General features: G+C 53.6%; 3 protein-coding genes across 4 annotated transcripts; 2 read left to right on the forward strand and 1 right to left on the reverse strand.

Annotated features, from left to right (window-relative positions):
- Positions 1–1,757: 1,757 nt before the first annotated feature.
- LOC122383242 (alpha-1-antiproteinase F-like) lies at positions 1,758–2,918 on the reverse strand. Its single transcript, XM_043369471.1, has 2 exons — positions 2,912–2,918; positions 1,758–2,857 (listed from the first exon to the last, which is right to left on the reverse strand). Exons 1-2 carry the CDS (start codon positions 2,916–2,918, stop codon positions 1,758–1,760), a joined length of 1,107 nt encoding a protein of 368 aa, XP_043225406.1.
- An 878-nt stretch (positions 2,919–3,796) lies between these two features.
- LOC122383243 (alpha-1-antiproteinase F-like) lies at positions 3,797–4,948 on the forward strand. Its single transcript, XM_043369472.1, has one exon. The coding sequence runs from the start codon at positions 3,797–3,799 to the stop codon at positions 4,946–4,948; it is 1,152 nt and encodes a 383-aa protein (XP_043225407.1).
- Positions 4,949–8,058: 3,110 nt separating this feature from the next.
- LOC122383227 (chromatin modification-related protein eaf-1-like) lies at positions 8,059–14,727 on the forward strand. Of its 2 annotated transcripts, none has more exons than XM_043369436.1 (5): positions 8,059–8,081; positions 9,499–9,767; positions 10,065–10,261; positions 10,559–10,741; positions 12,018–14,727. In XM_043369436.1, exons 2-5 carry the CDS (start codon positions 9,599–9,601, stop codon positions 13,998–14,000), a joined length of 2,532 nt encoding a protein of 843 aa, XP_043225371.1. In that variant the 5' UTR covers positions 8,059–8,081; positions 9,499–9,598; the 3' UTR covers positions 14,001–14,727. The 2 variants fall into 2 exon arrangements, with proteins under 2 accessions (XP_043225371.1, XP_043225372.1); XM_043369437.1 differs by having other exon boundaries at positions 8,063–8,332.
- The last annotated feature ends 3 nt before the right edge of the window (positions 14,728–14,730 follow it).

Genomic DNA, 14,730 nt, shown 5'->3' on the forward strand with positions numbered 1-14,730 from the left:
GTCTTCATTGACGGCCCCTAAAGGCTTGTGATGGTCATTGGGAACAGTTTCGAAGCTCCAGACGCTTGCTATGCTCTCAATGGTCGCCGGTGCACGCCACAAAGTGTGGGGATTTTGAGACCGGTTCAGAACCGGTTCGGTCAGGTTCCAGTCGTGAACAGCCAGTGCGGATGATTGGATTCGATCACGACTTCACTCAGACGGGAGCCGGCGGACAATAAGTTTCCTCTTCTGCAGTGCACATACATGGCTATCGTGTCAGGCTGCCAAAACCGAACAGGCTGTGTTTCCATTATGTATATGCCTATGCATGTGTATGTAGTAGTGTAGTACGGAAGGGTTGACATCAATCAGAAGCTTTCAGTGAGTGGAATCGGTGGGTTGCTAGAGAATGACTGACTTCCCGGACACGTCCGTCGTCCATTGACTATGGCATTCACTAATCAGACTTCGCAATTCGGCCTCGTAGAATATGGGACCCAGGTCCGAAGGGGTAGGGGACTCTGATCGCTATTGTATGAGCGCTGGGTGGTGGGAAACCCAAAAAAGTGAGTAATATCTACAGCAAACAGAGGCGTGGGTCCAGAGACCATGGAAATAGAGAAGTATGAGAAGGGAGGACGGTGCCTCCCCCATCTAATCGGAGGTTATATAACGCTCACATACTGGCGGTTAGAAAACCCGCCGCTCGCGCGGGGTTTCTGGGCTGCCGCGCTTCGGGCATCGTTTGGCCCTTCCTTTGCCGGTAAATCCAGAGTCTGCAGCCGCCGTGATCTAATCCAGTCGTTGTTTGCAGAGGTGGGTCGACCTTGATGTCTGCACTCAGCGCTCCTCCAATCACGCGTCCTGTTTGGTTGGAACGATTTGCCTTTTGCGGTTTTTATTGCTTCGTTCATTTTGTTTTAGAAGCGCATCCGAAACTTATTGATTGACTTTCAGTTTCATTTCTCGGCCCTCGCTCGATTCGTGCTTACCGTGAGAACCACGGATGCCTTCAATCTGAAAGCCTGCCCCAAGTCTCAGCCGAACGAAAAGATCCCGATCCGGTGGGCACTGTCACTCGATGGCACCGGGATCGTTCCGGCGGTAGGGTTCATCTTTGAATTTATTTCATTTATACAAAGTGACGACGTGTCTGACTTCGTAGCTATGACTGATAATTTGCCAGAAAATTACCACAGGTGTAAATAAGGGTTTTCTTCGTCGACAATTGACAGGTGTTGCCTCCCCCCTCTTCCCCCGTAGCGACCCGATGTTTTGTCTTACCGTCTTCCACTGACGGGTGTGCGTGCCTCACAACACGACGTTTGGGAATTTAAAGTGCTCCAGTTCTGGCCACAACCGGTCTCCTTTGCAGCAATAAAGCATATCGTGATGGAATAATATTGTATTGTTCGTTATGCAGTTACAGGTTCTACATCTTGGAAACAATGGCACAGATGCGGATCACAGCACAGTACCTTCTTCCACGTTACTTAAAACGCTAACGCCAAGATGATACCTACAACCTAGAATTACACGAACGTGGGCGGCCGTATATTTATCTGTGAAGGCATCGATATCAACGGCCTATGAAATTATATATCACCACCTTGAAATCTATTCTAAAACCCGAATGCATACTAGGGTCTAGGACTAAGGCATTCACAATCACGGACCATTTCAAGGCCCAAGGACGTGTCCATTGCCTTGTAACGATGCCACCACCGTCCCTGCCAGCTCTGTCCAGTGTCCAGTGGCAGACGGTGCCGTCGCTCTCAGTTACTGCGCGGGTCGAATATGTAGGCAGTGAAGAGCGGCTGGTTCAGCTCCTGGTGCACCAGTGAGCAAATGAAGGGCCGGTCGAACCGCAGAAGAGTGGGCCGCGGCCCCAGACTGGTCGGCACGATGGCAATGCCGGCGGCTCCCGCGGCCGAGGTGCCGTGCTCGTCGGCCTGGATGACGGCCTTGTGCACCAGCTGGTCCACCTTGAGCGAGTCCTGGGGACCGAGACCGTTACGGAACATGGTCTCCATCCCCATCTGCTGCATCAAGTCGATGTAGCTGTACTTCTTGGAGACGAGGTCGAACTTGGGCATACGGACCTGGACGAGACGCTTGGTGGCGTTGGACATTTCGAGGTAATGCCTCTGGTAGAGGAGGAACCGAATGTCGGCGCTCTCTTCCCGTGCCTTGAAGCAGAAGAGGCGGATAGCGGGATGCTCGTAGGGCATCGAGACTCCCTGGACGCCGTCGTCCGAGTCTAGGAATGGCATGTGGTCCTCGTTGATCAGGGTGGGCACCTTGACGGTGGTCCTATCCCTGGTCAGCAGGAAGCGGTCCTTCACGGTGGTCAACCGCGACAGCCACTTGTCCTGGAACACCAGCGTGGACGCAAACACCAGCTTTGTGCTCGACGGCAGGAAGGCGAACAGGTCCCGGATCTTCCCGGCGGTGGCGCGCTCTACGGCCGCGTTGATCCTGTCCGTCGTCTGGGGGTCTTTGAAGTCGACAGACTCGCCTCGCTTGTCGAGCAGCGCCGCGATGGAGGCGCACTGGTCGCGCTTGGTGCGCATTGGACACTGGTCGAAGGCGCCCGTCTGGTAGTAGCCCGTCAGCGTGCCGTTTAGCGTCGGCAGCCGGTCGGCCGCGTCCAGCAGCGCCTCGCTCAGCGCCCTGGGGTCGCCGTGTCCGAGCGCGTCTTCAATCTCTTTGCGAACGACAGGATTTCCAACCTGGTAGGCGGCGCTCACTACCTGGAACAGGCAGTAGGTGCAGACCACCTCGTTGACGCCGGTGAAGGCCGACGCGATGACACGGTCGTTTAGTCGGTGCAGCGCGGGGACGTCCGCGGTGGCCCCCAGCGCGGCGGCGGTGCCTGCGGCGGCCAGCAGCAGCAGCGGGCCCAGCACCGGCGCACTGTTCCCCTCACGAGACATGGCGATCAACTGGCGCGCCGCGGCGCCCCGCCACCGTCGGTCCGGCCGACCAGCCAGCCGGTCTGCCGCCGGAATTTCCCTGACGTCAGGACACACGCCAGCCTTCCAGGGAGAATCGCCAGCTCGTGGCGACGCGAGCCGCAACGCAGCGGGGAAAACATGGCCAAACAGTATCGGTTCGTTTATTTGGGGAACTCCGGACAGCGTACCACTCTGATGAAACCGGAATTCGACATTTTGAATGGTCAAACATTTACATGCTTGATACCTACTACCGTCCTAAGGGCTGAGACGTTGCTCACAACTTAACACCATGTGACACATTTAATGGCATATAACATCTGGTAGCTACTTCCCCTTTATCGAAGAAACCAGAAAGTTACTTGCCCGGGGCACTGCCAGCCTCGAAACGTCTTTTCTTAACTATATATTACATACCTTCCCATTACCTATCCATCGTTTAAACGTACACCCATCAACTTGGGTTTAGCTCACTCCCGGGATAAAATGATAGATGGTGGCTACCACTGTTGTTTACCAGTCAATCTTATAAGTTTATTTTAGACGGTTGAAGCTCGGGGAAACCACTTTAATTACATGAAAAGACCGTAACGCTACGAAAAGTGCACCGCTGCAAACCACTGCCTGGACAATATACACGCCCACCAGGTAAAGGCCACCAGCAGCATTGCTAATTGTTCTCGGTGGGGGAGAGGGGTGGCTCGGCTCGGTTCCACGGGGCCGCCCCGCCCGGGTCAGCCGGCTGGGAGCCAGTGGCCGAATCATCTGCCGGAAATCCCGGCTGGCTGAGCGGTGGCCCGGGGCGGCGCTCGGCGGGCCGGTGCGCGCGAGGCCGGCGCCCGCCACAGTCGACCGCCATGTCCCGTCCGGCGAGCACCGTGCTGCTGCTGCTGCTGCCGCTGCTGGCGGCCGGCAACCGCCAGAGGCAGATCATTGCCGATAACCCGGCGCTGCACCGGCTCAACGACCGCGTCATCCTGGAGGCCTTCAGCAGAGGCGACAACGAGGTGGTCTGCACCTATTGTCTGTTCCAGGTGGTCAGCGCCGCCTACCAGATCGGCAACGATCTCATCCAGCGGGAGATCCGCGATGCGCTGGGTTCGAGGGACCCCAAGGCGCTGAGTGAGGCGCTGCTCGACGCGGCCGACCTGCTGCCGACGCTCAACGGCACCCTGACGGGCTACTACCAGACGGGCGCCTTCGACCAGTGTCCGGTGCGCACCAAGCGCGACCAGTGCGCCTCCATCGCGGCGCTGCTGCGCAACCGAGCCGAGCCGGTCAACTTCAGGGACCCGCGCACGAAAGACAGGATCAACGCAGACGTGGAGCGCGCCACCGCCGGCAAGATTCGGGACCTATTCGCCTCTCTACCTGTAAGCACGAAGCTGGTGTTCGCGTCAACGCTGGTGTTCCAGGACAAGTGGGTGACCCGTCTGACGGCGGTAGATGACAAGTTCGCGGCCGACGGCCGGCGTAACACCATCACTGTGCCAACCCTGATCAACGAGGACCGCATGCCCTTCCTGGACGCAGACGATGGCGTCCAGGGAGTCTCCATGCCGTACGAGGACCCAGCCATCCGCCTCTACTGCTTCAAAGCCAAGGACGGCGGCGACATTCGGCCGCTGCTCTATCGGCGGCACTACCTGGAGCTCGCCAAGGCTCCGGTGCGCTACACGCAGGTGCGGATGCCAAAGTTTGATCTCGTCTCGAAGCTGGACTCGTACGTGCAGTTCATGGAGCTGATGGGTCTTCGGGAGATGTTCCAGGGCGGTCTCGGCCCGCAGGACACGCTCAAGGTGGACCAGCTGGTGCACAAGGCCGTCATCCAGGCGGACGAGCACGGCACCTCGGCCGCCGGAGCCGCCGGCGTCTCCTTCATCCCGCTGAGCGCCATGCCCGTGGAGGTGATGATGCGCTTCGACCGGCCCTTCATCTGCTCTCTGGTGCACGAAGAGCTGACCCAGCCGCTGTTCACCGCCTACATCGCCGACCCGCGCCGCCAGTGAGCCACTGGCACCGCCGGCTTCTGGCACCGGGCTCCAAGGTCGTCAAGGGATTACCGTCCGTCCGTCGGCACCCGGCGCCGCGCAGATGAATTATGCATATCCCTCGCCTCTGAGAGATATCGGCTCTTGGAGTTCTGAGAGGCCGGCGTCGTTCTTCCGAAGGCTGATCGGCGGAGGAGATAAAAGACCGGTGCGATCGCCTCCGCGCCTTGTGGTCTCGTGGTTTTGCATTTCTTTTCTGGCCAGTGTTATGGCGGAGGTGCGCCCGCAGTTTTAGCATTCGACCTGCAGTGGCTCGCTATGGTTCACTGGCCAGTGGACACGTACATACTTTGTGAATCTCAACCGGGCTTCACTCCTCAAACTGGTAGACATGTCAGGCAGCTGTGCAACACAAGATCAAATGGAGGGCCAGGGACCAAGTGTGTTTAGCACGTTCTTTGCATTAGGCACTGCTAGTGGTGAAGAAATCTTCAGTGAGTGTTTATATTTGAAAGGAAGGAGAACGACGGTACTCATAGTAATGCTCTCCTCTTCACCTGCAGTGACTCATCAAATACATACGAAATTCTCGCGTGCATTTGCTTTTATGCCAAGCGATGTATGAACTGCGTTGCGTTGGAGCGTTTCTGTCATTTTCTATGAATTGGCTAAGGGGCGTTTCGGGAAAACTACAAGGATCATTATTCGGTCATCTATTATCATATTAAATCAGTCATCTATTATTAGAACATCTCTGCTCGTAATCGCCCATAGACATTTGTAGGGACTAGAGCGGTGAATAGGCACAGTGCCGGCAAAATCGTCCTTCCGACCCTTGAAGGTCAACGAATCCTAGGCGATGCTGATGCACGAGTAAGAGTTCACCTGCCTCTGAGCGACTCTGCTCTGGCAAACTAGTATGGGGAGGATGAGGATCAAATGTCGTTGATCGCATTCGGCATTCGGTCAGGTAATGCAGCGTTATCTGGTATATGTAGTTCAGGGTAGCTGCAATACACGTCGTCTAGAGGTCGAATGTCGATCACCTCTCAACCTCACCCAGGTCAAGCAAGGTCACCCTCTAGATGAAACCATATAGGTAAAGCCGGTTGATTGGTGCCCGCAGGCAGCAGCCACATTGATTGCAATCCTCCCAGCAGCTGCTGAGTTGACTTGTGAGGTAGTGCGACGGCAATATGTAGAGGAAAACCTGAATTTGACCTTACTTGGCCTCTGAGTCCTGAGGTCACATCAAGCCAATTTACGAGCTGCTATCGAAATGTAGCCTGGCAAATCGAATGACTTTCACTGCCGCTGCGATCAGGCCGGTAATTGCAGAACTTAGGTATAGAATGGTCGCGAAATGAGATTACGATTTACGTTGAACTGGTCATCTCGGGTCACCGGAAGCTGGTTGATTGGTTAACCCGGCAGGCGGTGGGCCTACCAGCCACCTTCCGCGCGGTGGGGGGGGGGGGGCACTTTTTTGCCCCCCCCCCGTATCTCCGAAACTACTGGACGGATCCGGAAAATTCAAACGGCGTTCGATAGCCCTGTCAAATTTGTGGAGGGAAACCAAATTTCATTGACCTCCGGGTCACCGATGACGTCACAGGTCAGGTCAAAGATAAAATGTTTCACCGTTCACGGGGCTTCTTGGGAAAGCGCTATAACACCGAGTAAAACGCATTTTGTCGAAAATCAGCGATAAGGCGTCAGTTGTCTAGTACATATGTTGCTATTAGAGGTCACTGGTCATACCAGGTCAGGTCACCAAAGGTCACCAAGGGTCACCACATGAGCCCAACTTTACTAAGGTTATGCGATGCATGTTTTATGGCCAGTTTTTCATTTCCAACTCAATGGTGTTGGTTATAAGACCATCAGGTACGGTTTAGGTCACTTTCTGGTGGAGGTCAGGTCAAGGTCAGGTCAAAAAAGGTCAAATTTCAAAGTTGATATTTTTGCATAAAATGGGTATTGATTCGATGCAGCTCGTCACGGGGAGTCTAATGGTGGTCTTTGTTTTGCGCTACGAGGTCTAGAATTGCTAAAAATTGAGTTTGAAAATTGACGTCATCAATTTTGAACAGTTTTTTCGCTATAACTTGGCCAAAAAAAGAGGTATCGATCTTAAATTTGGTATGTAGATAGAAGGCGGTAGGGGCTATCACATATATTCCGGTTTTTTCGAAATTCAAAAAACTTTTTGGATTTTTTGGCTATTATATTCAAAAAATCTATTTTTTTATTTTTGGGGGTCAAAACTCAAAATCCAAAAAATTCGAAAAACCGAAATAGCAGTTTTGTAGCCCTTTTGATTCCACACCTTTTATGTCTGAAACATTTTTCTGTATTTCTAAAGCTGTAGGCCTGACAGCTCTTCCCGCGAAACTTTTTTTTTGGGTCGAAAATGGCAAAAATGACGTCACTCTGACGTCATTAGCGGCCAACCTATCATAGCCTTTGGGAAAATTTTTGGTCACCATGTGCGCTAGCTGCTCCCGGGAGGGTACTGAAAGTTTGGTGACGATCGGCGCAGCGGTTCTCGAGATATATCGAAAAAAACTAAAGGGGGGGCAAAAAAATGCCCCGGCCCCACCGCCTGGAAGGTTAAGCACCATATCTGGTAGACCAAGGTGCTAACCGGGTATTCTCTCCTCCATGCCGGAACTATAATGCTGTTCCAAGCGGTCAACAACGGAAGCAGAGAGCTGGCTTATATGCTTACTGCGTGTGGAGTCCCGTAGTAGTTGCATTTTATGGTTGTTGCACGGTTGGCAGTGAAATAGTGCTCTTACGACTGCGATCAAGGCCGATTGCTGCGGCAAAAATAGCGCAAACCACTTGTGACTGTTCGGTTGACTGCGATTAGATTTTGTTGATGACAGGCTCCGATTTTAAAATTTGCTATGATGATAAGGGGTGATGGATGTTATCAAACAACCTGGAGCTTTACTAATCGAAATTCAAAATAAGTAGCATATCATGCACATTTGTACAGCGAATTTGTCCAGAATTTGACAAGATTCCAGTGATCCTGTTTGCGGCAGTGACAGAAGAAAAACAGGAAATGCTGCAATCGAACACATAATTTTTGCATAGGTAACAAATCGTTTGTTTGCGAAGAAAAGTGTATGGAAGAGGGGGTGTGCGTGGGGGCCCGAATCATTTACTTTTCGTTATTTCATCGGTGTATTTTCATAATGCATTCATTCTACTTTACTTCATTTGCATTTATTATTTTTATCACACAGATGTTCATGGATTTGGTTTCTGCCCAAGCCAAGTCATAAATTGGAATGGGCTTGTCAGTCATATGATAATTTGTCATGCAACAGGTGCTCAATTTTCTGAAATTAATTGCTGCGTAGAGCATGAAAATGCTCATCCAGGATTCAGGTAACCTGAAGTTGGAACAGTTTTTACAAATAAAGCCCAATCGTTTTGCAAATGTAGATTGAAATAGTCTTAATCCGCAGTCTCACTGAACAGAGCATGTTGCGCAGTGCAGGTCCCTTTTTCTATTACCTTTTAGGCCATTTGGAGTGTGGGAAGATTTTTGTTTAAGTGTAGCATACCTGTCAAGTGTCATTCACTGAACTTGACAAAACTCACCTCTGATTTCAATTTGTTATGACTTTTGAACACCATCAGCAGACCATCCTTGTCAGCATGCGTTGTCCATTGAGTGCTGGAGGGACTTGGAACTAGGTTCTTCCCCAAGGTATTCAAAATTCAAATGGTCAGTGTTATGAACAAATTGTATTTGACAGACAGCAAGAAATCAGATTTGACATATTTGATATCACTTTAGCTATTAATTAGGATGGAATTAGTATTGGATGTCTTAGTTCCTTCCCATGATTCCTAAGAAATTGAAGATTTGCGTGTTCTCCAGTTATGTGCAAATTGTTCCACCTTGGCTATTTCATACTTCATTTTGCTCAATGTTAGATGCACTGGATTTGCATTGATCACCAATTAAAATTTTGGGTGGTGCAAATAGGGGATCTTGCAATTCTGCAGCTGTTTACCCTTGGATCTGTCATTGTTTCCTATGGTGTAACTAGCTCAGATATTTTTATCACTGTTTCACCAACATTTAAAAAGACAACTTAAATATTTAGATTATTATCCAGATCACATCTACCTAGTTTAGGTAGGCACCATTGACCATACCAGGTAGATCATAATTTATCAATCTTCACTTGAAATATAGCTGTAGTTTTCTCATGTTTACTGAGCTGCAATAATCAAATTCTTCAAGTACACTGACTTATTTGAAAAACTACTGTTTCAAATGAAAATCTTCATTTCCAGAGTTAGGTAATTCAATGATAGTGATTTATCTTTGATCATCAATTTTTTTATGTGCATTGCCACCCAGTAAAAGGGTTATGCAGAAGGTGCTGCTTCCCCCTCCCCCCTAAAAAAAAAACAGGATGTATTTTCACTATTTCAGTGAATATGATGTCCAGTTTTGTTAATGCACCTAATGTATTTTGCTGAAGTATTTGACCTATTTTCTTCCATGTTCTGATATTTGATAGTCTTCTTTTTTGCAGTTGCATGGGCAGCTGGATGCAGTCATACTATGATATTGAATATACAATGCATCCTGAAGAAAGTTGATAAATAATATAGCCAAGATACTGAGATAGGGACATGATGATGGCAGCCAGACTCCCAGCAAGTTTTCAGGAACAGGTTGTCATCCAGGGTGGTTACAAGGATGACACCAAAGGACTGTGGAGTGAAATATGGAACACGCTTATGGGCTACATCAATGCTGATGACTCACCTAACAAGCTGCAGCAGAAGGAGCTCCTAGTTGGTAAGCTGGGATATCTAAAGCCCCTTTCTCATTAATGTTACAAAGCATGTGTAACCTGACACGCCTGAGATTGTTATTTTTTATAAAGGAGCTTTAGGTGAGGTCATAAAATACTATTACTCAAACTTGATAACATAATACCAATAATTTGCATCCAGCTTTGTATGCAGGAAACTTGCATCATATATTATGGCAATGCACACAAACCAAAGAGTACCTTGTACCCAACTCTGTGACACTGCCACTGCCAGCTTCCCCCGCTGACCGCCTCGGCGCCTCGCGCCCACTTTGCCACAGACCTGATGTCGCAGTTCCTGTCGCGGGTGGCCCACGACAGCAAGTTCTACCTGACGTGTACGTCGACCGTGCTGCGCGCCTCGCTGGAGCAGGCGAACTGCCGACCGCTGACGGCCGCGCAGGCCTTCGAGGCGCTGCACGAGTACGCTATCCGCATCCTGGCGCAGCCCTGGCGAGCAGAGTTCACCAAAATCAATGTGAGCTCGGTTCGGGAACGGATGAGGTCCTTTGCTTGGGATCTGCACCCCTGAAATTTTCTAGGAATGTTGAACTTGTAGTTATGAAACGATAGTAGGCGCCTGGTAATGGTTTGCTTGTGTCAAGGTCTTTTCTTGAAGACTTGAATTGCGCTGTTCTCCAGAGTGACCATGGCAGTTGACACTTGGCATGTTTTAGCACAACGCACTTCTACAATCATCTATCATCAATTTTGTACCTGAGGACACGACGTCCTGACGGACAAGTGCCATCTGTACTCTGTCCTATGTTTCCAGATGTACTCTGGCTACTACGTGCACACGGTGCAGTCCCGCCTGCTGGAGGCGCACCGGCTGCTGGAGGAGATGGGGTTCCGTGTGGACGTCACCAGTCAGACGGCCACGCTGCGCGAGCCCGTGGACGTGGACCAGGTCACCAAGGCGGCCATCGACACACTCATGGCCAGTGTGGAGTGCAGGGTGAGTGCTGGGAGACGAATCAGCTGGTTTTGGTGCAGGGTGGGTAGGAAGGGGCTAAGAAAGAAAGGTGTCAGTGAGGAGTAGAGGGTCAGCAAGGAAAGACGATCTTACGTTGGTAGATAATCAATGGGGTTGGTGACAAATACCAGTTGCTGTTAGTTAGTGCAGGAGAGTTGGTTGTTAGAGGAATATCAGGGTAGCCTGTAGCTGATTGAACAGATTGTCTGATTTGGAGATCGATGGGGTTAAATTAAAGGGTGTTCAGGCCTCAGGGTCAAATTGAAGGTTTTCTGGTGAATGTGGAACCGTCGGGAAGATGGCGGCCATTGGCGATACGTATCGGTGGTAAAATCGAAAGGAAAAATGGGGAGGGATTAGAGCTTTACCAAGGTCGGTTTGGAATCAAATTTCATTTATCGCGCGTATTGTGGTCTAGCGCGCAGACCTGAATGAAGCGCAATACGCTAGCGAAAATGTTGCGCAATCAGGGTGATCGACATGGACCAGGACATTTCTCCAGAGCCCACATGCTCTGGTAATTCTCACACTGCCCTGTTCATTTGACGTTTGTTGACGCGTCGCCGTATCTGGCGCTCGCAGTCGGCGTCATAGGCCGGAATCTGTTCAGCGCGGCGCACTATCGGCACAGAGCGTGGCCTCAGTGCCCGCTCGGAGCGTATCAGGAAGTGCCCGGGGATTAGTAGCGCTAACACCGGCCGGCCGGCGCCTGTCAGGCGTCACCGCTGACTCACTGCTGAGCTCTTTGTTTGTGGTGTAAACGCGCCGAGAAATTATGCAGCCGTGAATGGGCACGGATGAGCGAGCAAGCACCCTAAAGTGAACTCCGTACCCATGCGGAGTGAGTGAGCGAATAAAAATGTTTAATAAAAAGTGATCTCCGCCTAACCGGGTCTTTCACGATTAATCGCTTATTGGTATGTCCTAGTAGAGTTACGCAGCTGTGACAAAAACAATGAATCAGGGGTAACTGTCGACACTAACGTGCTTTGGTGATTCATTGTTTACCGAGTTTTTGCCGACCAACAACATTTAAGCTGATAACAACGTTGAGTTGAAGTGTTTGTTGTGACGACTTATCGGAACAGACTCTTGACTGACGAGCTTATCTATGGCCCTATCAGAATATGCGTGGCTGTCAAGCTGCTACTGATAGGTTTCTCGCATCGCTCTCTTCTCTGCATAACACTGCCCGCTACATTTAGAATTCTGTCCACACTATTTTCGCGTCTGAGACCGCCCCTTTGTCCTTTTGCAGATCATCGAGCGCATCCTGGAGTCTCTACCGGCCGGCGCGTACACCCCGCTGGGAGTCCTCTGCTATCGCTCCTCGTACGTGGGCGGTGTCGAGGCGGCCGTCCACCACCTGAACGTCACCCTCCGGCAGCGCAACTTCCAGCGCTACTTCGCTCCGCCGACGGAGGTATCGGGCGGCGGAGGGGGTGGGGGAGGCGCAGCACCCCCGGTGTACCCCTGGCACCCGGCGCCGGCGGCGGCACCCACCGCGCTCCCGCCCGTGCCCACCGCTCGGCTGGTGGATGTGGGCGAGCGTGAGCCGCGGGACAACCAGGGCTGGATCCCCAAGACAATTCGCCACCAGCCGGCGGAGCGGTCGGAGCAGCGGTCGCCGGCCCCCGCCGCTCTGCTGCCGGCGACTCTGGACGAACACCAGCTGGCCAGCTGGGACCTGGTGGGCGACGCTGCGACGACTGCGACAGCGGGAACGAGCCCTCAGGTCCGTCAGCCGCCGTCGTATGACTCGCTGGACGACTCCTGGGGGTACGTGTTGAACAGCCTGGACCGGCGGAGACCTGTCTCCGGGCGGTACGATAACGTACCGGAGCTGGATGAGGCGGATGGTCAGAGAGGTGCGTCCTTCCAGCGGTCGGCCACCCTGCCGACGCCACGCTCCGAGCCGCGGGCGCCTCCCCGGGGCGGCAGGGGTTACGTGGCCGCCGGACAGGAGCGGCAGACGTACGATCAGCAGCCGAAGCAAGCTCCACTGTCAAATGGCTCGGCCCGGCCACCGGCGACGGAGACTCGGAACGGCATGGGACCGGAGTCTTCAGCGGTGACTCGACAGCAGCAGCACTATCACCAACAGCAGCAACATCAACAGCATCACAATGAACCGCAGCAGCAGCATTACCACCACCAGCAGCAACAGCAATATCAACAGCAGCCGCAGCAGCAACATTATCAGCAGCAGCCGCAGCACCCACAGCAACACCAGCAATATCAGCAGCAGCAACATCACCAGCATCATAGTCAACAGCAGCAGCAGTACAATCAACAGCCGCAACAGCAGTACAAGCAGCAGCAGCAGTCACAGCAACACCGCCAGCATCAGGTGCCAGCTGGCTCGGACCGCGCCGGTTCAACAATGGATAGCGCTCCACCGCGGCCTCCTCCGCCCACCGAGGTGTCCGCCGCTCCGCAGAGACCCCCTACCTACGAGTACAGTGACAGCGTGCGGGCGGCCGCGCTGGCGGAGCACGACCCAGCGCCGCGCGGCTCGCTTCCGAGCGAATACGGTGGCGTGGAGCACAACCCGGCTCCGCGGCCCTCGCTGCCGGCAGACTACCACCAGGTGGCAGCTCAGCAGGTGTCTCAGAAGACACACCAGACGGCCCGGCAGACGCCCCAGCAGACCCCGCACGTCCAGGCGTCTCACTCGCTGCCCAGGGATGTGCACCCGAACTCCAGAGGTTCTCCGGCGAACGACAATCTGATGCCGCGCTCATCGTCATTAGTCAGCGATCACAGCAAGACGCCACGGCCGGCAGCAGGGGAGCAGGGCACCGCGCCGCGCTCGGCGGGAGGCGGTCGAGGTAACGGAGCCGGTGACAGCGGCAACTCGCGGCGTCCGTCCAGCCAGCGCCCCTCGCCGCGGCCGGAGCCCAGCCCGGAGCCGGCGGCCCGACCGCGCGCCTCGCCCTCCGAGCCGCGCCGACCGGAGCTGGGCGCGTGGCCGACCCGGCCGGAGCCGACCGCGGCGGCGCCGGCCGACGAGCAGTGGTCGTGTCACGCGTGCACCTACCTGAACCCCGTGTCAGTGCGGGTGTGCTCCATGTGCGGTAAGACGCGGCAGACGGGCAGCCGGCCGGCACCGGTCGCACCCGTCGCCGCCCCGCCGGTCGATCCACCCGATGATCTGGCCTGTCCCAAGTGCACGCTGCTGAACAGCAGGAGGGCCAGGAAATGCGGCGCCTGTGAGGCGGAGCTGCAGCCGGCGAAATAGGCGGCGCTGCGATCAGCAGAGGCCACCAGTGTTGGTCGTTCGCCGGCGCTACAGCGCACACTATGTGACTAACACGGCAGCCGCCGGCGTCGAGTGAGATTTTGTTAGCGTGTGAGCCCGTGGCTCGCCGGTTGCGGCTGTTCTGTTAGCTCGCTTCCAGTGCAACCTGCCAAACATTGTAGTGGAGCTGTGCGCTTTTGTTGGTGTATTGTTGCTTTACAGAGTAGCGATCTAGCTTTAAGTCGAGCGTTCCCCGCGTTAATGCCCTACCATGATGATCCACTGATTTGTCTGCTTTACCCACTGACCCGGCAGTTTGTTTTTGTTGTCCCTTTATGTCGCACTAAGTTGCTGCAGCCTATCATCCTTCCAGAGCTCGTCCCGTGTCCTCCATGACCGATGTGATGCTGATACGCCGAGGTCAGGGCGGTGACCGCTGCCGTCCGGTGCCGCGGAACTATCACCCCTCCACCCTGCAGGCTGTCTGTCCGCGTCCGGCCGGCACGCGGGCGGGTAGACCCGTGTGCGTGTTTTTACCGAGCTGTGTGCCGTCTGTGCGCCCGTTTAGGCAATGTAGCCGGGTTGTGAGCGCGGAGCCGAGGGAGAGCGGCCCCCGCGGCGAGTCCAGGGGCCAGAGCGTGCCTTACGTGACAGCGATTCTAGTCAATACTCTGCAACTCTTATGGGAGCCAAGCTACGGATTGTTATACATATACTATCAAACTTGTGA

This window comes from Amphibalanus amphitrite, unplaced genomic scaffold (assembly GCF_019059575.1).
Source record: "Amphibalanus amphitrite isolate SeventyFive unplaced genomic scaffold, NRLGWU_Aamphi_draft 000158F_arrow, whole genome shotgun sequence".
In the NCBI taxonomy this organism is placed as follows: Eukaryota; Metazoa; Arthropoda; class Thecostraca; order Balanomorpha; family Balanidae; genus Amphibalanus; species Amphibalanus amphitrite.